The sequence below is a fragment of the Rhinolophus sinicus genome, linkage group LG09, assembly GCF_036562045.2.
Source record: "Rhinolophus sinicus isolate RSC01 linkage group LG09, ASM3656204v1, whole genome shotgun sequence".
NCBI lineage: Eukaryota > Metazoa > Chordata > Mammalia > Chiroptera > Rhinolophidae > Rhinolophus > Rhinolophus sinicus.
The window spans coordinates 99,853,736-99,877,613 of NC_133758.1; the positions used below are offsets into that span (position 1 = coordinate 99,853,736).

Here is a 23,878-nt window from a genome sequence, read left to right on the forward strand (position 1 = left end):
ACCCTTTCCCCTACTTTATTTCTTCTTCTTACTACTTAATCATTCTCTAACCTACAATTACTTATTTATCTTGTAGATCAGATGTAAGTTCCATGAGGGCAGGGATTTGTGTTGGTCACCGCTGGAAAAGAGCTTGCATATAGTAGGTAGCCAACAAACATTTGTTTGATGAACGGAATGCATTTCCTATTATGAGGTGAAATTATTATTAGAATAAATAAAGGTGAAAAAACATGCAGAAGACATTAAAAAGACAAGCTAGGAAAGTGTTACTTGAATTTATAAAAGAGAAAAAAATATACAGCTTATGCCAATAATAATTACTGAATGGCAGAGAAAAGAGAAGGCTCTTTCTTTTGGAAAAATGAAGTAGCTAACTCTAAATGAAGGCTTATTAAAATGCTTAGTAATGTCAAAAAGATTTTTAAAATATACAATTTTTATGTTATCCATAGGGTAACATACCTAGCTAAGAAGAGGAAGTTAATCCTTTGAGAAAATTATAGAGGAGACGTTTTAAGGAAATATAATGCATAAGAAAACAGAATCTGTTTAAAAGACCAGAACTTAAAACTCTATGAAAACGTGTCATGTCAGAATTGTTCTATACCTATATAAACAATACTTACATTTGACTTCAAATAATTCGAAAAGTTCAATAAAGGTCCAAAGAGAAACTTCTCAGAGAATATTTTATTTGCATAAGCTCTATAAATAGGTAAACTTCTCTCCATATATAGAAATGAAGAGAGTTAAAAGATACTTTTAATAGACATTTCCAAATTGGTTATCAAAGGTACTCAAATCATTTCACCCTACAAAATTTCTCCTGGCTTTGAGGAAAAAAAAAGTGAAACAAATTGCAAATATCATTAAAACTGATCATGATTTCTCCCACATATAATTTTATAATTGCAAATACCTACTCCATTATGTCACTCATGAAACTCTCTATCCCAACTTTACCTTTTATATTTTCAAGGCTACCCTATTCACTAAAAGTGACAATTCAAATTAAGGAACAATTTATTTATTCATAGAATTTATATAGCTCTGTACTCAGACAGCTTTATGAGTCTCAAGGAGTCTGCTTATGACCCAAGGCACTTACAAATTTATTTGTAAGAACAATAAAATAAGCTGAAGCTTTTAAAAAAAGTAATCCACATCTTAAATGTCTGCATCATACAATTTTGACATTAACTATTAAAAGTATTTTAGAGTAAACCCCAAAGAAAATCATATACATTTCTTTACAATTTAAAAGATATAAATATTTTAAATGTCACAAAATACCTGAACAACTTCATACCCTTTAATCTAGTCAGTTTATGTTTAAAATTTATTCTATTCAATGGAAGAAAAAAATGCTATCTATACTCATTAAGTTATTCATTGCAGTGTTATTTATAATAGCAAAAATTTAGAAACAAATTATTTAACATATTAAGGAAATGGTTAAGTAAATGATGGACTATCATCTCAATGTGGTATTATGTAGCCATTAAAATAATTGGACGCACTAGAACTTGGGAAAATGTTTGACAATGTTAACTGAACAAAAGCAAAATATAAAACAAAAATTTTTTTTTAATTCAATTTAAATAGAGCATAACTATGAAAAATACATACACATATGGAAAAAATTGTAACTCTTTAAGTACTGGGATTATAAGAGAATACCCTCTATCCAGTTTACTATCATGTTATTGCACTGTTTTTCAATACAATGGAAAAAAAAGAACAAATTGCTCAGTCTATGTCGTATACTTCTTTATCATTCATTTACTCATTCATGCATTCAATGACTATTTATTGAGCACCTACTATGTGCCAGACATTGTTTTAGGCTCTGCGGATACAACGGTCAAACAGACAAAGATCCTGCCCTCACAGAGTTTACACTGGAGAATGGGAATTAAGTAAACATGGGAATCTTAGATAGTGGAAAATGCAATGAAGAAAATAAGAATGATAGAAGACAGTAAACGGGTGACAGTGGACAAAGCCTACTTTAGATGGGTGGTCTTGGAAGATCTCTTTGAGGAAGAGATATCTGAGCTGAGATCTGAATGATGAAAAAGCACTGGCTACAAAACGATGTGGAGGAAGAGTTCAAGCTGGCACTTTTCATCATTTAAATCTCAGCTCAAATACCCCAAATTGCTAGTACAAAGTCCCCACTGCAGAAATGGCTTAGTATGTTGAAGGGTTAGAAGGAAGGGTGAGAGTGGTCTTTAAACGAGGTCAAGGCGGTAGGCAAGAAGTCTTATCACTAGGGCCACCTATGCCACAGTATGGAGCTTAGATTTCGTTCTGATTGCAATGGGCAGCCATCGGCAAGTACACAGATAAACTATTTGCGTACTTTCATAGCAGTTTTTATCAATAGAAGTCACATTTGCATAACAGCGTAACAAAAAATATCGAGCATGAAGTCTCTCCTTGGTTAGAAAGAGTAACACTCAATTCATAGCCTGGGCCAGTTATTTGCAAGTCAGATTAGAGGAAAGCAAAGCTGCCACAGAAACAAAATAAGGTCTTGAAAGTTAATGGACTACACTCTGAGCAAGGGCATAAACAAAGACTAAGAAATCTGGCTCCTGAAGCCATAGGTAGATCTTCCAGATGAGAAAAGAACAGCCTGGGGCACACAGAAAAATGCAGTCTGGACAAGACGATTTATTTATACCAGTTAGGATCTATTACCAATTTCCTTAAGTAAAGAACAATCAAGTCTAGCTTTTGTTGTGTATTAGTAAATGATACAATTCTCCTTTGAGGTGGATTCAGTCACTCCCAATAACTCCCTTTGTCATTTTTATTAAGTCTCAAGCTAAAAAAATTCCTTCAAGAATTGCAACATACGGATGCTGCTGGACCAGGTGAATCCTTCCTGTTGATTAAAGACCCTCGTGATCAGACAGAACAAACACAGGTAAGCAACATTTATTACAAAACTATCTATAAAAGCTTATTTCCTCCTGTGTGCAATGTGCAACAAATGCTCCTAAAAAGGGGCATTAGGGGGACTCGGTAGTATTCAGTGACAAGTAACAATAAATAATAATTTCATTCACTACAGCAAGAATTATGTAAGTCCTCCTTAGGAAAAATGTAGAACACAATGATTGACAAGTGTTTTTGCTTCGTAAGACCAGTAATTCTGAAATATCTTACTTCTCTGTATAGAAAATTATTTTACCTAGAAATAGACTAAGACTTTTTTGTTTTCTTCTAAATTTGGCTAAGCCAGGATTCTGAGACTACTCTTTCCTCTTTAAACCTCGTGTTCATATGTGTCAACTATACCAACATGATATTTTAGCTCTTTGGTTAATATGTCCTTTTTCTTTGAGTCATCTAATATTTCCTATTATTTTACCTTGTCCTCCATGAGTATAAAGAATCCCAGTTAAAATTCATGCAATACTAACTTTGGCCAGACGGAAATATTTATTTTTGGTCTAAATGTTTTATCATCTATATTGGGAAAGGAAAATTCATTCCTCAAATCTCATTTTAGAATCTGAAAATAATGGAGCTTCTCAAAATAATACTAAAAACATTTAAACCTTTTTATAAAACTGCTAAGTAGTTTTTCTAAATTTCTTTAGTAAGGATAGATAACTTAAAATAAAAATATAAGCATACATTTCTAATTACAGATATAAAATACTAATAGCCAATTCTTTAAAATTTGCTACTTTTGGGTTTAAAATGATCATTTCTGCATTTTTCAAAATGCTTTTTATAATTGATAACAACTTTGTTTCAACTAAATGCTCTTCTCATAGTCATAAAATCAGGTTCACAAAATAAATGTTTAAACAGGTATGAGAACATTGTAAAAAATCCTGACTGTAATGGTGATGTAAATGTCAGATAATAAACTACTGTACTGCACGGCTACAGAAATTACAAAAATAAAATCATTAAACTGATTGTTACTGTTTATAACATATGCATACTTTTGTGTTTGATACTACACTCAAACTAAACTTGTTTATTTTAAATTGAGAAAATCCAAACTATAAGTTTGGAAAACTTACCGTTGTGTGAAAGGACTAATCAATCACAGGACCATCTGAATAGCAAGTTAACTAATAAAAACTTATCAAGAACATAATTATTATATAGCTAATAAAGTAAACTAAACAGTTCTTAGTTAACAATCAGCCTTTTACGTAATGATTTAAAGCATACCAAATGCTTTTCACTCACTTGTCTCATTATCTTACAAATGCACAAGTGGAAGGAATGGTGGGCAGTAATACAGAATTGGGATTTTACTAGATAAGCCTTTTTATTAGATAACTAGTTGGCAAAAATTATAAGCACACATTATTTGCAACCATAACTTAAATTAGGGGACTTTTATAGAATGAAGGAGTGGTATTTCAACAACCATTTTAAAAGAAATTATCTATACTTGTTCCAAGTGCAGATAAATTTTTAAAAAGTGGAAGAGTGAGTCATGGTGGTGGTAGTCGTGGGGAAACAGACAAAAAAACAGCAACTAAATGCTCTGGAAGAGGAGAGGGAATGGAAAAAGTACATGAAAATAAGTAAGTATAGAGCCTATGAAAGAATCTTGAAGTGGTAAGAATCACACATAGATTTAAAAGGGCTCTTATAGCTGACAAGGCAGATAATGAAGATAGCTTTAGAAGGAACATTTAAAAATGACTATAGATTTGAAGCATAATTGTAAAGAAATACTTTCTATTTTCCTTTTAGCTATTGTGGATTTTTTAAGGAAATAAATATTTAAGAAAATAAAACTGCATTTTTATTATTTATTTAAAAAACCAGATTATTTCACCATTTTATCTTATTTTTATTATAATTTTCATTTTGATTCTTGTTATGGTTATAATCTACTCATTCTTCTCTCACCTTTTTAAATGGTTTTTAATGTTTATTCTATTATTATCCTTCTCTGATTGCATTTTACTTTCAAATTATGAATTCTAAATGGACCTCAAGCTGTAGGTTGCTTGAAAATCTAGGTTTAAAAAATACATACTAAGTGAAACACAATATGATTAAAAGAATTAACAATATGTAAATAAAGCTATTAATTCTGAAATTATGACCCTTAAAAGCAGCAATTCTACATTGTAATTTTACTTTCTAAACATGTATTAACATAAAGTCATTAAAGTGAAAAGTGGGGGAAAATCAGGCAAACATACTAGTTGTCAAGCATGTCTCTTCAAAATAATCCATCAGTTGAAACCAACCTTTAAAAATCACTATTTAATCGGTATGAGAATGTACTGTTTAGTCAAAATTAAAATTACAAGGCCTTACAAATATATCTTTCTGATGTGAGATGTTGACAGTGGTGGAAGATGTGGTGGTGCAGAGGGCAGGTGGGAACCCTCTACTTCCCACTCAGTTTTGCTATGAACCTAAAACTGCTCTGAAAAAAAAATAAAGTCTATTAATTAGGGCCAAGCAAATGAACTGGTCAAAATATAATTCTAGAAATTTGGGTTGTTATTCAATAATAACAAGATCATAACAAGGGACATATGTTCTGACATGTGTCGAAATGTTAAGCTAAAGTAATTTTTTTACTTTCCAAAAGAACAGTTTCCATTAAAATATAAGCTATCAATAATTCTTAACTTTAACAAAAGAATGGCAGATCTGTGAGGTTTCAGAGAATCCTGAAATACATTCTAGGTAGCTCAAAAAATTTTAATGTAAGTAATTAAAAATGTTCCAAATTAATTTTAAAAACAGTTTGGCTGTAAAGATAGAGATTTCTCTGTTACAAATAAAACAGTAAATGTGATCAATTGCTCCAATTTAATGTATTTGCTTGCATGTAATAATTTTTGGTGACTCATATATGCAAACACACTAATATGTTCACATGGCTTAATTATCTATAATCCTTAATGATAAAGAAATATGGAAAGAAAAAAAGCGAAAAATAGAAAAGTTCTGCTTGGCTGCTCCCATGAGAAAACCTCATTTACTCCTCTCCCTTTTCTCCCCAGATAGTCTGGAAAAAGGAGAAAAAAGGAGAGAGGTAATAAATATTCAAGCAACCTAAATGTCTACTGATGGATACATAAAATGTGGTATGTATACAATGGAATATTATTCAACCATTAAAAAGGAAATCCTATTTATTATTGTGACAACATGGATAGACCTTGAGGGAATTATGCTAAGTGAAATAAGTCAGAGAAAGCAAATACCGCATGATGTCACTTATATATGGAATCTAAACAACAACAAAAAAACCAAACCCATAAATACGGAGAACAGATTGGTGGTTGCTGGAGGGAAAGTTGGGGGGTGGGGATGAGGGAGGGGATGAGAAAAAGTGATCAACAGGTATGAACTTCCAGTCATAAAATAGGTAAGTCCTGGCGATGTAATACACATGTACAGCATGGTGACTATAGTTAATAAAATTGTATTTTATACATGAAAGTTTCTAAAAGAGATCTTAAAGTTCTCATCACAAGAATAAAAAACTGTCACTGTGTGGCAATGGATGTTAACTAGACTTCCTGTGGTGATCATTTCATAATATATACATATACTGAATCATTATGTTGTACACATGGAACCAATATAATTTTATATATCAATTATATCTCATTTAAAAATATATATATATAAATAAAAGAAAAAAGAGGGGGGAAAAAGAAAGAAACCCAAGGAAGAAAAAAAAAAAAAAAAAGGCCAATTTCCTTTCTTCTTTCCTGCACTGGCAGAACAAAGAAAGAGGCAAGAAATAAAAAGAATATTCCTTATTAAAGTTCATGTTTCTTGTCCCTTCTCCTTCCCCAGCCCTCATCATCACTGGCTTCAAGTTGCATATTCCACGTTTCTACTGAATGATACAGTTCGGGGTCTCAGAAGAAATCCCTCCTCCTAGGAGGGTTGGTATGGTAAGGATGTGATAGGGATACGGGTGCAATGGTAAACGAATTTAGTGTTCCATCCAATAAAGAAACTCTAAGTGTGTTTTCACACAGTCATAAACTAAACCTACAATCTATAGTACTCTGCTTCAGAAACATTATGGGATGAAAAGGCTTTTGTGGGTCACCCTGGAATCTACAAGCCCTTTAGCACTATTTCTGCAAAAATTAGTATACAAATAAATTAAATTTTGTTGTAATTCATATATATAATTTATATATGAATGTAAAATAATAATTTACAGATAAATAAATTTAATTTAAAAATCAATGTATAACTTGAGAATTGTTTATATATTTAAGAACTACAGCAAAGATACTTATCTTCTTCACAAGAAGCTAGTGCCAGCTAAAGAGCCCAGAACAATAATAAAGTGTGCAAGGAGGAATCGGGACCACAAAGATGGAAAACAGAAAAGTGTTTAATTCAGCAGAACAGAGTAACAATGAAAAGTACAGCTCTCAGAAGGAAAGCTAAGACTATCCTAAAAAGGGAGAATGCAACCTACCTGTACAGGTAAATAAGGACCTTAACTAGGAATATTTTAGAGTCCATCAGACAAAGGGAATTCACATTACAGAAGAGTGGTAGACAAGACTAAGCCATATTCTGCATCTGTTCCAGGCACCTGACTTGTTTTTATAGTTCATTCTCTTCTAAATCCTCATTTGTGACTTTTTGTTATCTTAAACAGGAGGTGCCCAGGTGTTAGGGTGGTGAAGGGGGAGTAAGTGTAGAGGAATAGGTGATAGGAAAGTTACTTTAATGAGTCTGTAGCCCTAAGACACAATGCCAGCTCCTCAAGTGGTGGCCAAAATGTAATCTGGGAAACATGTAGGTATCTAACAGATACAATATACTTCAAGTAATCTTTTCTCTTGATAATTCATTCCTACTATATTTCTGGAAAACACCTATTTTATTGCAAGGTACACCACTTATTCTGTTAAACACATACATGGACACATACACATGCCTCTTTCTCACACACACATGCACAAATACAACTGAACTTCATTCTTTCACATTTTTAACTGCAAGACCTATATTTGTCTCCCTAATTTCCAATACGACTACCTAAATAGCAAGAAAGGAAAGTGGGAAAGAGATTAAAATTCATTCTTGCATTTCCTGTAATGGTAGTTTGGGAGCCATTACGGCTACAATGACCCATATCATCTGGTTCATTGTCTCTGTGCCTATTTTCATTTATTAATACTAAACAAAAAAATGATCTCTAGTGTACCACCACATATAATTAAATGACTTTCTACCTGCAATCTAGTTCCATTCAGTAGCATAATTTTCACTAAAGAAACTAAAGTATCTAACTATGTTTTAAATAGTAGCATAATTTGCCTTGCTAATGGCAAACATTACCACTTCTTCTATGCTTTCCTAAAGGACTTTCAAGAATTGTCACACTACTTTAAAAAAGAAAAAGATTGAAAACGATCATTGATTAAGCTGGAAAATTCTATCATCATTCTTTTTTCCCTAGATTCCCTGAGAAGGAACAATGGCAAGTGTTCTCATCATCAACTTTCTATTTCACCATGAATAATCTCATTCTTCTCACTTTTGCATTTCCTTATAGATACTATAGTGACAAATGGAACCAAATATGCCAAAAGGAGCTACAATTTTCATCATAGTTTATAGGAAGAAGAAAAGAGAGAATGGGTTTACCGCTAGCATATATGTCAGCTTAGGGCAAAGATGTGGCTTTTTGCTTCCCATTCTATGGTTACCTTCTGACAAAGGTGATAGTAACCTTCTTCTTACACTGGTTCTTAACCACTACAATAACTTGTAGGTAGGAGGACAGTTATAAAAAGAATAAGAAATTAAATAGGAAGAGAACGAAGAGAAATAAGAAAGCATTGAGAAGGCCTGGTGAATAAAATTAACTTTCAGTAATAAAATGAAGTCAAGAAGAAATATTAAAACAAACAAACAATTACAACAATTATGTATAGTGCTAAGTGGGTACCAGACTAATCAGGGAGATCACTGCATAAATTATATAAATAGCTAACCACTATACTGCACACCTGAAACTAATACAATACTGTCAACTGTAATATAATGTCAATTGTAACTGAAGAAAATATAAATAATTAAAAACAAACAAACAAACAATCTTGGGAGAAAATTAACTTCCAGAAAACGGAAATGCCTAAAGTTGCATCAATACTATGGAATTCTTTATAGGAAGTCCAGAAGAAAATGTTAAAATCTCTATTAGTTGTTCTACTTTAATATGCAAGTTTTTTGCTAAAAAGTTAGTTGACAAATCAGAAACATTAAGGAATATTTGCAAATAGTTGTGAATAGAAACCCCAAAAGTATGAATAATTTTAAAATGCATTTTCCTACTCTCCTACTCTATTGAAATATAATTTAAAAGGCAACACAATGTTTAAATAAATTTTCATTCATATATGTAACATAAGGGGCTCTATTTTCCTTATTGCCTGTCACTCATAGATAATAAGTTAGAAGTTAAAGGTGAGCCAACAGCTCTTTCTTCCAGGCCAATATGATACTATTTACTAAAGCTAGAAGTTATAGCACGACAAGTACAAAGAAAAATGTGATAGAATCAACAATTTTCTAACGTGTAGTTTTTGGTTTCTTACCATGTCTTTTCCACCTATGACCTCTTATTGACATGCTGGTTACTGCATTTCTTGATATTCTAGAGGAAGTTGGTGTGATTTCAACTTGAATACACCTTGTACCCTCCTTACTAGATTTCATGGCAACATGAGGCAATGAAGCCTTTATTGCATTAGCAACCTAAGAAGAAAACATATAGTTTAAGATTGGTATTAACAAATGTATTATTATACCCTTAGATAAAGTGTTACATTTTAATTGGTTTTATAAAAGAATGCTTCCAAGGTATTTCATAAGATAACATATAAATACTCTAGAATAAGGAGTAAGAGCTCAGAAGGTAACTTATAGTTAAAAATAATAAGTGATGAAATTAAAAATTTCAAAATATTAAATTATATTTCCAAATGCCTAATGCTAATTAATAAATATAGCTCTAGCATGTTAAGAAGAACATTCTTACAAGCTAAAAAGACTATCAGGTATCTAAGAAGTTAGCTTAATAAAAATTTCAAATTTTATTATATATACCTTTTCAAGTATTAAATTGTCCTAGTATAACAGGAGCATGAATCACTGAGTATTAATGACATATTAATGCATTATGAATGGCTACTTCTCAATTTATAGTTCGAAACTGAGACATTTTAAATTTTAAAATTTACATAAATAAGTGAGGCACCTACCAGCAATGGTTCTGGATATAATTCTAACTGGGCTCTGTATATAACATCATCCAATGCCTCTTGAGCTAGATCCCATTCTCCATTATAACTATAAAATTAAATCAAGAAAGTATAATTATTTTAAATTAATCCTATGTAATTGAACAAAATACAATGAGAAACTTTATTTTTACTGAGGAAAATAATAGATCGTATTAGCATATTGCTCAGCATTCTACTCTCCTTAAAAACATATTTTTAAATCTTTGAATTTCTTTCAATTGTATCTGAAAGCCTATTAACAGCAAAGGACATTTTATAGATGTATATTTCTTCTCTACAGAACATTTCTATTTACAGAACATATACAAAAAAGCTAGGCAATCTCAAAGCATTTTAAACTTTCAAAGCAAGTCAGAACATCATACATTATATGCCTTAGAATAATGTTCAAAACACTTTATGGTCAAATTATTCTTTAACTCCCATGGTTTTTAATGAGACTCTCCAACTACTGTGGCTTGCAATAGCCCAAGTAGTTACTTCCTTGCATTTTGATACTCATTTAGAAGTGTGTGTGATGTACGTTGCAAATATCAGAGATATATTGAGAAAAAAGTGTGTGTAATTTTCAAAGACATGACCAAACTCTTCCTAAAAATTGGCTAAGTGATGAAAATGGACAGAGAAATAATGGCTTGGTCATCTGCTAACAAAATAAAGAAGTGTGAATTACATCAAGAGTGCAAAAGAGGCCTTAAATATGGAAAGAACATTGCTCCTATCTTGAAAACAAGATAAATCTGCAAAACTTTAATTTTTCATGAATCCAGCAAGAAGCTAAGGTTACAGGGCAACCACATAGCCTGAAACCTAAGGGCAGACAGGTGCCGCTAAGGAGAGACAGGCCACAGTGCAAGTTAGTAGTAAGAATTTGGCTCAACTTTTTAACAAATTGCTCAAATCGAAGTGTGAGCCAGCACAAGAGTATAGTACGCCTGGGAGGAGATACAAGGGGAGCTCATCCCCACTCACCAGCGCTTCTCCACACATACCTCCTTTAGGCACTCACAAGAAGAACTGCGGGCAAGACGGGGGACCAGACCTGAAGGACAAGAGGCCTGAGCAGGAAAGGCATAAAGATGCAGCCAGATCCTTTTCTCACATGGAACAAACATTTTAAAGCCTTTGGGGAAAGAGCAGAAAATCCTTTCACCCCAATGACAAAGGCTAAAAACTGACTATGGCTGTGAAGGAAAGAAAAAGGAAGAAAAAAAAAAAAAACCTCTACCTGTGGGGAAGGATCAAGAAATCATCCTATGCTGAGACTACCAGAGGTCTCTTATCAGTGGAGGAGGGATGGGACCACTGAGCAGTGAGGACCTCCTCTTCCCCGCCCCTCCAAAGGCAGGGACATAGGGTCTACTTAGAGGCTGGACCAGGATAGCAGAGAACACCATTCTCCCCTCCCTCCAACCAGGCTAGTACACATCTAGAAACAAACAATAGTGCTCTAGTGCTGGAGCAGGGCAAGAACATGGAGAGAGGCCCTCCCTGAGGAACAGATGCACAAGGAAAGCTGAAAGCTGAGGATGGAGCAAGATTAGTGAGAAAAACACTCCAGTAACCCACCTCCGCCCACCTTAAGTACCAGGTAACATGAGAAGAATTTGAAGTAGGTGGTGCCCTGAAGGTAACCATAGCAACAACAAAATCCAACCCCAACTCACTCCTGCCTATAATAACTCCACTAGCAGTCTAGAAGAAAAGAGGCATGCCCATTTCCAGGCTGTAAATAATATTTACCTGACTCTCTACTGTCCTACCCATGAACAAAATGAGGATCAATCAAATGTTACAAGGCACACAAAAAGCAAGAAAACAGGCCTCTGTCAAGAGACAAAGAATAGAACCAAATTCAGAGATGACTCAGATGTTGCAGTTATCAAGGAAATTAAAATAACTATAATTAATATATTAAAGGCTCTAGAGGAAAACATGGGCAACATGTATAAACAGATAGAGATTTCAGCAGAGAGATGGGAACTATAAGAAAGAGTCAGATGAAAAGGCTAGAAATAAAACACACTAATAAAAATGAAGAACCCCTTGGTAAGCACATTAGTAGACTCAACACAGTGAAGGAAAGAACCAATGAACATGAAGATAGATCAACAGAAATTACTCAATGTGAAACATAAAGCAAAAAAAAGAGAAAATAGAATAGATCAGAGCATCCAAGACTGTGTGTGGGCCAGATAATAAATACTTTTGGCTTGTGGGCCATACAATTTCTATTGCAACTACTCAACTCTGTTACTATAGCACAAAAGCAGCCATAGACAATACGCAAACAAATGAATGTGACTGTGTTTCAATAAGAATTTTTTAAAAACAGGCAGCAGGGTGGCTGGGTAGCTCAGTTGGTTAGAGTGCAGTACTCATAACACCAAGGTCGCCAGTTTGATTCCCACACGGGCCAGGGAGCTGCACCTTCCACAACTAGACTGAAAACGACTACTTGACTTGGAGCTGATGGGTCCTGGAAAAACACTGTTCCCCAATAAAAATTACAAACAAAAAAGCAAAAAAAAAAAAAAAAAAAACAGGCAGCAGGCCAAATTTGGCCCAAAGATCATAAATTGTTTTCAGTCAAGTTTACAATCTACAAGGGAAAATTAAAGTAGCAAGTGAATATAATGCAAAGTATAGTAAGATATGTGTAGTAAGAGAATTACAAAGTAAAAGATAGGGTTCAAAGAAAAATACTAGTACCTGAGGCATTAAGACTGAGCATAAATATTAGAAATTAATAATAAATTATTTGTGTTCAAAGAGGCTCTAAGATGTTCAAGAGCTAAGATTTCTGGAAATGGAAAAAGATATTCATGGGGGGAATCTATTTAGAAACTACAGGAAAAAAAAGAGTAATGAAGAAAGGAACTGTGAGTATATTTAGGTGTTGCTAATATTCATTCTGTCCTTGAATTTTAAAAAAAATAATGAAGTGTTTTACATGGATACAAATTCTTCAGAATATTGAAAGATATGTTTGAAATAATAAAAGTATTATCAAGATCTTGATTGATACTCTTTCACAAAAATATGCTGATTATTTAGCTAGTGAGATTATAATACATTAACAATAAAGTAGCAGACTATAATTTTCCAAAGAGATCAAAGGTTTATTTTGTATATGAAAAAAACTTACAAGGCAAAATAAATTCCTGTTAACATCTGCACCATGAACCCTGAAGAAACCGGTATCCTGCTACTTACACCTTTGTATTTTCTTACATGTTGCCGGGGATATCCGCAAACACAGATTCTAAAAAGACCAAAATAAATATTTTTGTAAAATTGGTAAAAATTTAGGTAATTTTTTTTTAACATTTATAAGCCAACACTGTACTTAGGAATGCTCTCATTACAAACCTAATGGCTATGAATCAATCTTTCCAAAGAGAACATTTGTCTGTAACATTTTCCTGAGCAAGTTAGACTGAGAAAGAATGTATAAAGCTAGAGGTATGTCAACATATAGTAAGCGAACCAGATTCTCAGAATGGATTCACTCATTTTGATCAATTCAATTCTGAATAATTTCTGGTCATGGTAAAATCTATTAGGAGGAATTCAGCACTATTTATCATAAATAGATCTGTGGTATGATCCTCTATTCTCTATTCCTGACAAAGTTCTTGACACAAACTGCAGGCTCCAAAATAATACTCTAACATTAGACTCAAACATCACACAGTACAGCTTAATAAACTTCAGATAGAGTGAAATTTTTAATGTTAAAAAACCATAAGAGAAATAAAACATAAGCAAATAGTTACATATTCTTTGAATGCCTAAACACGATACCAAAGGTAGAATCCTAAAGAAAGATCAATAGATTTTTACCAAATTTTTTAAAAGAAACTACCATAAAAAACTGAAATGTAAACAACTATTTATTATAGTGAAGGATATTTAAGGAGTACTAAAGTTAACAAATATTATAATGAATAGAAAGCCACCTAAAGTCCAGCACAGGTGACCAATTATAAAAATCATTCAGACAATACTCTGAAACAAACATGACATTTTGAAAGTCTGTTTAAAATGACAGGAAAAAAAATGTACAAAATAAAACATGGAGCCTAATTCATGTTATAATAAACAAATAGGTGGGCATGTGTACTGAAAAAAAGATCATTACAAAGTCACAGAGTTATCTCTGAGATGTGGGATTATAGACTTATTTTCTTCTTTACATATATTTATATTTTATAAATTTTCTGTGATCAACACACACTGTTTTTAAAATAAATAGTAAGTTTCTGTTTTTAATAAAATAGGAAAATAGCTGTTTTCTCATAATATGTTGTGGTTGATATAAGACAACCTTAATATAGTACTAGTCCAGAGACTGTAACTATTTAACCACTCCCCTCACGCAATTACTATCTGGAACTTAATAGTTCCTCTACTCAAGGAATCTAAGCCTTTACTTAAACATGCCCAAGTATACCACAGACCATTTCAAAAAGTATCCCCCTGAGGATATCATTAATTCAAAGCAACTTTAAAGAGTAAATATAAATTCATTTGACACTTGAGATTGTTGTCAATATATTCTGAATTTCAAACCACAAAATGATTAGAAGGCCCAATTCCAGTGGAGCTAACTGGAGAGAATATTTATTCATGAATATACCAGAACCTAAGGTGGAAGAGAAAGTAGATTAACTACAATCATAAGATCATCAGATCAGTGAGGAGAAACTAGCTGGGAAAAGGGAAATACTTGTTTTTCTACTTTATAATTTGAGTAATACTTAAAATTTGGTCCAGTTTTCTACTCCCTATCCACCTCGATAAAAGATACAGATGATGAAATAAAACTAACCAATTTCAAAACCTCTTCTTTTTCTGCTCTGTTTTTTAAGTAGTGAGGAAAAGGGAGGTAAGGAGAAGGTCAGGAGAGCAGGAAAAGGGGAAGTAGAAGAGGAAAGGGAGAAAAGAGAAAATGAAAGAACTGCCCATTACAGTAAATGAGCACTTTTGTTTTCATGCTTCCGCTCTTCGAAATTAGGAGCCTAATAAAGGCTGTGTCTTCTGCCACTTTCCTCAAAAGAATACCACATGCAAAAACCGTGCTCAAGTTGTTAGAGAAATGACTATTTTAATTGGATTGTGAAGAATGGAGATGATTTGGATAGATAAAAAGTTTGCAAATAAAACAGTAAGCAATGAAAACTCAACTATAGGTTCTTTCAACAAAAAAATGACCTGGTGTAAGATATGTTCTAGAACTGTTGGTAACAGCAAACAGGTGAGAAAAAAGAAAGAGATGCTCTGCATCAATGGTGAACATGTGTTCATCACTGGAGTACAATAACAGCTTTCATTCACTGGATGACAACAAAGTGACATACACTGTGATTGATATATATAATTTTATCAGTCAGGAGAATTAATTCACAGAATGGTTTATTTGCACAAATTTATGCTTAATAGACAGAAAACAAGAAGAAATCTGCTTATATAGTCAGAAAGGTTGATTTAGGATGAGAAGGGCTGGGTTTCATTACAGATACACAAGAACAAATACACTGATCAAGAGTCCACTTTGTGAGGGGTATAAATGTCTATTACATTGGTTTGTACACCTGAAACTAATAATAAAATAGAACAGAGTAAAATAAAATAGAATAAAATAAACAAAAAATGGAAAAAAAGAGTCCATAGCAATACATATCCAAGTCAGTCAGCTGAGTGACTTACCAGGTAAACAAAATCAGGACAGTCCTTTAGACAATGGGAAAGGATTTAACTTACTAGCTTAGTACAGTTTCATCTTTAATATACTCCACATCAAAATACTTTCCCAAATTTAGGGGACTTTGATATACGAGTATACTAGCAAAACATATTTGTAGTATTGATGGGTATATACCTGTTAGGAAGGCCATATACATATGTTTAGTACTAACAGAAAACAGAAGTTTGTTGACTAAAACTCCTTCAGTCTAGCTCTCGCCTCCTTTCAAACCTCTTCTTGAAGCCGTCTGTGCATACTGTGTATGAGGAAAACACAGGCGATCAAGCTGGCCATCAGTCTGAATCAGGAAAGCAAAGCTTACAGTAACTGAACAGAGATTTCTGCTCAGCAGAATGGATTTGTATGTATGGGTGGAGGGTGGGAAGTGTCTAAGATTGTTTTGATTACTTCCACAATTCATTATAATCAGAGGTTAAAAAGAAGAATGGGACACATCTGTCATTAAATCTAGCTCAGATATTCCATGATTTTTTTCTGGTTGTATTTATGTATCCTGCCTTCTATTGGGTTGGTGCAAAAGTCATTGCGGTTTTTGCAATTATTTTTAAACTTTTAAACCACAATTACTTTTGCACCAATCTAATAGCTACCCCAGTTAATTATTTTTGGCATAGTCACCAACTACCAAGTTGAGCAGCAATCTGTGGCCCTGCCACATGGCCAAAAGGACAGGCTCAGCCATCACACAGTGTGATCACTTTATTCTGCAGGAAAACCTGCACTGGGACCAAGATCAGCAGGAAGCTCTTACACTTCACCTATCGTAATCATTTATAAATTGCTTATCACCACAGCTCTGTAACCAGTTGTCTTTCCGTAGGCATGGATTAGGCTTTGGTGCCATACAAGTGCTTTCTAATTATTTTCTGTTCACTAAAATGTACAAAAAAAAGTCTTTATTAGAATATTTGATAAACAGGGAACCACAAATTAAGAGAAATGAATAACTGGATTTTAAACCATTGAGAATACAGAAATGGGGAATCTGAAAAAAAAGCAAACTAAGAAAGAGAAGAATGACAAATTTGAAGGAGTTCCTCTTACATCATGTTCTTAAGAGTTAGCATTACTTAAAGCTTAAGTCTTTTGAATTACTTAGATCTCTTTCCTCTCGTTTTCTTACAGATGGTGAACATTTATACAGAATAGTTTTTCTCGTGACAAAGAATTAATTTAATGTTTCTACTAAAATCTTCCTTGGCCAAAATCCTACAGCTAGTTTTTAAATAATCTATTTCTCTTTGTTTTTAAAATCAGTTCTTGTGTTCTTGAAGGATTATCCAGTTCTCTGGTTAGGCAAAATTGGTATATTAGCAATTTTCTACCCAGTTATTAGGTTGGTGCAGAAGTAATTCCGGTTTTTGCAATTATTTTAACCTTTTAAACCACAATTACTTTTGCACCAACCCAATAGTAAAAGCAATTATATTAGAGGGCAGTGCATTGGAGTTACAGAGGACAGAAGCCTGTGACACATGTTCTTTCCTAACTTTTGCATCAGCAGTTTCAGGAAAACATCAACAGCCGCTCTTACTTAGGAGGTTGTATTAGAACATCTGAATGTATCAGAATATTAGAGCTTCAAATGTATCAGAACATTTTATACACACACATACACACACACACACATTCCTGGGTTGTACCATCTAAGACACTGTTTCAGAGCAGCACCTGGGCTTTGTAGAGTGACTTAAGTTCTACAGGTGAAAAGTTGCTGCATCAAGTTATTCCTTAAAACAGTGTTTCTGAAGTGTTGGTCCTTGTTCTCATTTTAGTCCGTAACAAAGTTCTCACTGGACCACAGGGAAATGAGAAACAAAGAAAGCTAAGCATCCCATTTTTAATTTATAACTTATTATCCTTCCACTCTCCCCCTTTTTTGATGTTAAAATAGTCTTCCTTTTGTTAAATAATGTTGATGGTAGATATTTATAATATAATGACGTAGCAAAAAAAAAAGTTGGCAATACTATGTAGATACCCCATCTACTCCAGCTTTTTTGAAATTTTACAGATCTTACAAAATTCAAAAATCTGAGCACCTCTGACTTTATGGGATTTAAAACAAGAAACCTATTAGAAAGACTCTGTAAGTGGGAGAGAAGGCACATTGGTATCATCTTCCAAGGTGAAGGAAATGTGATTATGCTCTAACTCAGGGATCATCTGAAAGACTCTCCACTTCTGTCTTCTCTAACAAGCCCTTGGCCTTATTACTTCCTTGCTCCTTCTGGTCCTCTATGGTTTTCTATCCTATTTTGCATCAATTTCTGCTCTTTTGCTTGTTTTGTTTTGATTTGATTTCTAAGTATTGCTCTGTGCACCCTCCTTCTTACTAACTTTTCAAAGTTGCATTTTCTAAATTAAATTCCCCAAATCTAAATTATTCTACAAGTTCCTTAATTCAATATTTTCTCTTAATTACTTGAACTACCAAAGGCCTTTTCTGCGTCTTTTTTGTTTTCTTTTTTCTTTCTTTCTTTCTTTTTTTTAAAAAAATAACATCTTTATCATGGCAAATTTAGAGGGGAGAAAAGTACACAGGAAAAAATTAAAATAAAACATAATTCTATCAATTAGACACAACAATTGTTAATATTCTGGTCATATACCGTCAATGCTAAAATCACACCATATATACTCTATCATTAAATACTCTTTTAAATCAGAATTTAAAATTTTTTGCGTACTACACCTAAGGACTATCATAATTTATTCAACCAACCTCTTAGCTCAATTTTTTTACACAAAGAAAATTTAAAAACTATACCTCTTACTTATTTCTCGGTACCAAATTAGAGAGCAATAAATATAATAATTTTTTAAAAAGCAAACAAAACAGAAACCAACCACATGCCAAAAATAAAAGGTCATAACAGTTCCATTATTTTAATTATATAGTATTGTCCTTTCTAATTAAGTATTCCATTGAAATGCTATTCAGTTTTACCCTCTTCATTGTGTTTTTTGGTGACTGTCATTTATAGGGAGCTTTCTATGTATTGGCTAGGTTCAGCTTCACATTAACTTATTTAATGTTTTAAACAAATCACTAAACAAAACAAAAACAACCTAGATAAGTAACAAACCAGTATCCTAGATTCATATATTTCAATATTAAAGATATTTAAATTTTAATTTACCTTGAACAAATTTGACACAGTGATTGAAGAGAAACACTGGGCATATAGGTTAAGGCAGCATTGTAACACAACAAAAGAAATGTCAACACTTCAAACCTAAGGATAAACCAAAAGAATATTTAGAAATCTTTAGAATTCTAAGAAGTCAACCATAATTAAATTTAACAGGCATCAGGGAGAGATATTATGCTATGGAACAGATCTGTACAAAATAATCACAACAATAACAATACAAAGCTAAAAGAAAAAAGACGACTTCCCAAGTAACAGTCAGATGAAAATTATCTTAAAATTCAATGTTCCAGATGACATCTAAAGCAAAGTATAAGTGACAAACTGGGAAGATGTGTTTTTCTCTTGTACAAAATGACTCAATATTTTTTAAAATTGTTATACACAACTCATTAAACATTATTTATAAATCTACTGAAATACTATTTTTAAATCAGTGTGGCAGGATAGTAGGTGATGTCTCCACAGTATACCTATTCTGTGCTGTCAGCATCTCCCTTTGGGGATGGGGTCCACTGTACACAACTTTTGACAAGCCATGCTGGGATAGTGCACTCTCGGTCAGAGCCATGGACCCAATGCTGGAAGGCTAAAGAAAGACATTTGAATGAAAAAGAAGAAGAAAAAAATTCTGTTGAAAATATACTTAGAACACATACACCACTAAGAATGATTGCCTTGAACATCACATATCTTAAAAATATTCAAATGACATCAAAGTTTGAAGTTTTATAATTATAAAAAAGACTCTCTTCATCATTCCCCCCCAAAAATAGCAAAATACAAAAAATTCAGCTCACTGATATTTTTATAAATCAAACTCAGAGGCAAGATGCCAACTGACAGCTATTTTATTCATCTCAACTTCCACATTGTGAATCAATTTTACCAATTTTTCTGTAAAAAAAGAAATATTCATATTGCCTACTAAATTTTCTGCTCAAAGATTTAATAAATAATTAACAACCAAACCACAAACATAAAAATAAAAATATTTAACTTCAAAAATTCTACCATGGAAATAAATAATTGCTACAAAAAAATGACAGTCTTATCCATCAATAAGAAGAGAAAAAATTTTAAAATGAATACTTTCAGTAGCTCTCTTACAGGTAGATTTTAGTTTAAAGTTTAATGATTTTGATTTCTCATTTTTCACTTTAGGAATAGCAAATACTTTGTGTGGTGTTTTATACTTTTTAAGTTTCTAGTAAATTGATCAAAATTTTTGCCTCAATAACCACACTCTAAATTTATAGCAACTTCAAATCTTAGAAACATTAAACTTACTTTGATAAAATTTCACTTACTTCATGATATACAGATGGTTTAGATAAAGATGGAATCGTAAAACTCAATACTTTGCTATGTCCCTCTTTGTCAACTATTTCCTACAAAAGTGAAAGAAAATATCTTAAAATATTTATTTTTTACACATATGTAGTGTCTTAATAATCATTAATTTTTCTCATGTAAAAAGTTACATTTTCTAAATCAATTAACACAGTTATGAAATATGTCAAGAAAAGGCCCTTAAATTTATTCTCTATTTTAATAAGTACAAATCTTAAGTCTATAGAATATCATAATAGTTAATATACAAACTATTAGTAATGCAAACTGTATGTTAAATCAATGGTGTGGATTCTGGAGACAGTCCAGATCTTATAGAATTATTAGTGGTAGATGTTAGACTAAACCTTTCTCCAAAATTTTTGTGAACATCACAGACAATTTATAGTTAAAATAATCTTAAATTCAACAATGATATTTTCAGATACCACTATAAAAGAATTGAAATGGTGTGATTTGCAGTCTTCAATCAATCCAAAAAGGTTTATTTACATAATTACACGTATGTCGGTATAGCCCTCAACCTCCATAAAGTTATTTTTGGAAGAATGAACTATGAGTCATTTGATGTATAAAACAGCAAATATTAGCTTTACTAAAATGAAAAGTAGTTACTATTATGTATTTGCTTTTGCTGAAAAGGTTATATATTTGCTTTTGCCAAGAAACATTTTGTTAACTACATTAAATACAAACCAAATTGTAAACCCCTAGAAGAAGAGCTTCAATGCATCCACTGCTATGCACATTTCTGCTGGCAGAGACCGCAAGGTAGCACCAAATCAGTTCTGGAAGAAACTGCAGTGTAAATCGAAGCAACTGCTCCTCTCCACTGCGATAGAATTCAAAGAGCTGGTGACAGACAGGTTCTAGCAACTGGAAGAAAGACAAATGTTAATTCAAAGACTGGACTGTATTTGAATGACACTGATAGATGAAATACAGGGTTTTCTCTGGTTGGTAATTACTGAAATATATAAATGTTTCCATTTTGGAAGCAAAACTATTCACTGCTAAGCTATTTAGTAAAACTCTGAACTCTAGTGGAAGGCCAAACAGTGCAAATCAATTATATATGGAAGCACTGTATACACTTTAAAATATTCTGTAACTCTAAGGCAGTATTGTTATTAAAACCATATCTTTTTAACTTCTTAAAACACCGAGGTGACAAGAAGTTTCTTCCTTAATATCCTTTCTGCCTGATTTTAAAAAAAGGCAATATAAAAAAGAATTTTAAAAATGCCAATATATAAAAGAATTGCGTACAGAGTTGGAGAAATTGAAATGGGATTCCTAGGTAGTACTGTCACCTCCTGAGCTTATAATTAGGCAGCATCAGACAGCAATGACTGGTGTGTGGAGTAGCTGAATAATCATAGAACCCCTAGATCTAGATCTCTATTGTAACCATGGTTAATTGCCATTGAATAATCTAGACATCACTGTCACTTTGTCTTACACATGATTTGGAGTTACCTATAACCTTTCCTCTCCCACCACACTCCTAGCATTATCCAGTTAACAGAGCTATCTTTATAATAGACATTTTTTTAAAATCAAAGAGTCATGACAAGAGACCTTTATAGATAAGTATTAACTTAAAGCATATGCAAGGATCACACACAAGTCATAAACAAATATGTATGTAAAAGATTCACAAGATATTGATTTTTCAAGCCATCAGGCTATTATTATATTTTCAGTGAACTATATATAGTTCATTACTTTACTAACTTAGGCGATAGATTCAAGTCAATTTACTAAACAGATTTTCAACTACCAATAATTGTAATAAACAGAAACTAATTTACAGCAGATGTTTTGATTTCAAATAAGTTAAATACGTAAACTGGGTGTGATTAAACTTAGCATTATTTATATAAGGTATAGCAAAAGTTACATTTCAATAAATATTAACCAAGTTAAACTAGTCTTTCCTATTGAAAAATTATCTAACTTCTAACAGTTAAGGAATAGTTTTTCCATTCTCAAAATGGTCATTAGAGGGCAACAGGTATCCGTCCACTGTGGCATGGCAAAGGAAGGTAACAGGAAACTGGAGGGCCAGAGGCAAAGTAACCCCATTCGTGAATAGCAAGAAAAGTTTATAGGGTAGGAATCTGAAAGAATGGGGTTGGGGTGGTAGGAACAAAGAAAGACCGGTAGGGGGATTGAAGAATTCTCATTTAGAGAATGGGTTTTAGGTACTTTGCTTTTACCTAATGCAGCATAGGAGTTGAAGAATCTAATCAACCACGTTGCTTAACCAATAGAATGTCTTTTTCTGAAGGACATATTTGGTTTAAATTCCATTTAAATTTTCTGGCAGATATTAATTATACAGATATATTCTGTTTGTAATTAAACTGAGAGTTAAACAATTTTGAAAAAAAGACTGGTAGGGGAAAGTTTAGTTTCCAGGCGTTTTCAAAATTTCTTTTTGGACCAGTGTCCATTCATAATCTTGCATCATCTCTAAATATCTGGGAAAGCTTTGATTAAGTCAATTGATGTAGTCTAACAAGTATTTGCAAAATTATGAAACCTTATGTTAAAAATTTATTCAATAGTCTACATGAGTACAAAATCAACCCTCAAAAGGTTTAAAATCCAAAATTAAAAGGGTTTTTGCTTTATGCAAGCAGAACCAAATGAAGACAGATTCAAAGGGGAAGTAGGAATTATATATTGCAATGAGATTAAATTATGCATATTAAACTAGTAGAGACAAATACCAATATCTGTGCATTGTTTTACAGCTTACAAAATGCTTTCACATACGTGAACCCATTCAATTCCCACACCACTGTAGGTTAAAATATCATTATGTATACTTTCTACATAAGAAAATTGAGACAAAAACGCTATCTACTATGATCAAAATCACACAGCTCACAAAGGTCAGAACTGGAGCCAAGACTCAATTGCAAGTAAACAAGAAAAATGTCAGAGAAGAATAAAATGATATATAATGTGGGACATACAGGTGGTGTTTATCTAATTGACTTATCTAATTTGAATATACTTGAGACAAGTAATGGGGCATTAGGACATGCTGTACTCCTACGGTCTGGTTTGAATTTTTGAATGTATTTTCTCACTGTTATATTTGGCGGGTAGGTTTTATGGTACGGTGAAGAGAGAACTGCACCTCAGGTATATTTTCATGTGTTAAACGGGCTTTTTATGAGTCTCATGAGAACCTACTCACCATGTACCTCTTTCTACTCTAAAATACATTCTGCATTCTAAAACAACTAAGTTACAAGTGAACTCTTACAACAATCCACTCG

General features: G+C 32.7%; 1 protein-coding gene across 2 annotated transcripts in view; it reads right to left on the reverse strand.

Annotated features, from left to right (window-relative positions):
- Nucleotides 1-23,878, reverse strand: part of HYCC1 (hyccin PI4KA lipid kinase complex subunit 1) — a 56,939-nt gene that overhangs the window by 5,607 nt on the left and 27,454 nt on the right. For both annotated transcript variants that reach the window (XM_019727571.2, XM_019727580.2), the window contains exons 4-10: nucleotides 21,279-21,458; nucleotides 20,540-20,620; nucleotides 19,703-19,818; nucleotides 19,218-19,313; nucleotides 13,453-13,569; nucleotides 10,263-10,350; nucleotides 9,597-9,756 (exon numbers count right to left, since the gene is read on the reverse strand). In XM_019727571.2, coding sequence (XP_019583130.1) covers nucleotides 9,597-9,756; nucleotides 10,263-10,350; nucleotides 13,453-13,569; nucleotides 19,218-19,313; nucleotides 19,703-19,818; nucleotides 20,540-20,620; nucleotides 21,279-21,458 — 838 coding nt within the window. The remainder of the gene's footprint in view (nucleotides 1-9,596; nucleotides 9,757-10,262; nucleotides 10,351-13,452; nucleotides 13,570-19,217; nucleotides 19,314-19,702; nucleotides 19,819-20,539; nucleotides 20,621-21,278; nucleotides 21,459-23,878) is intronic.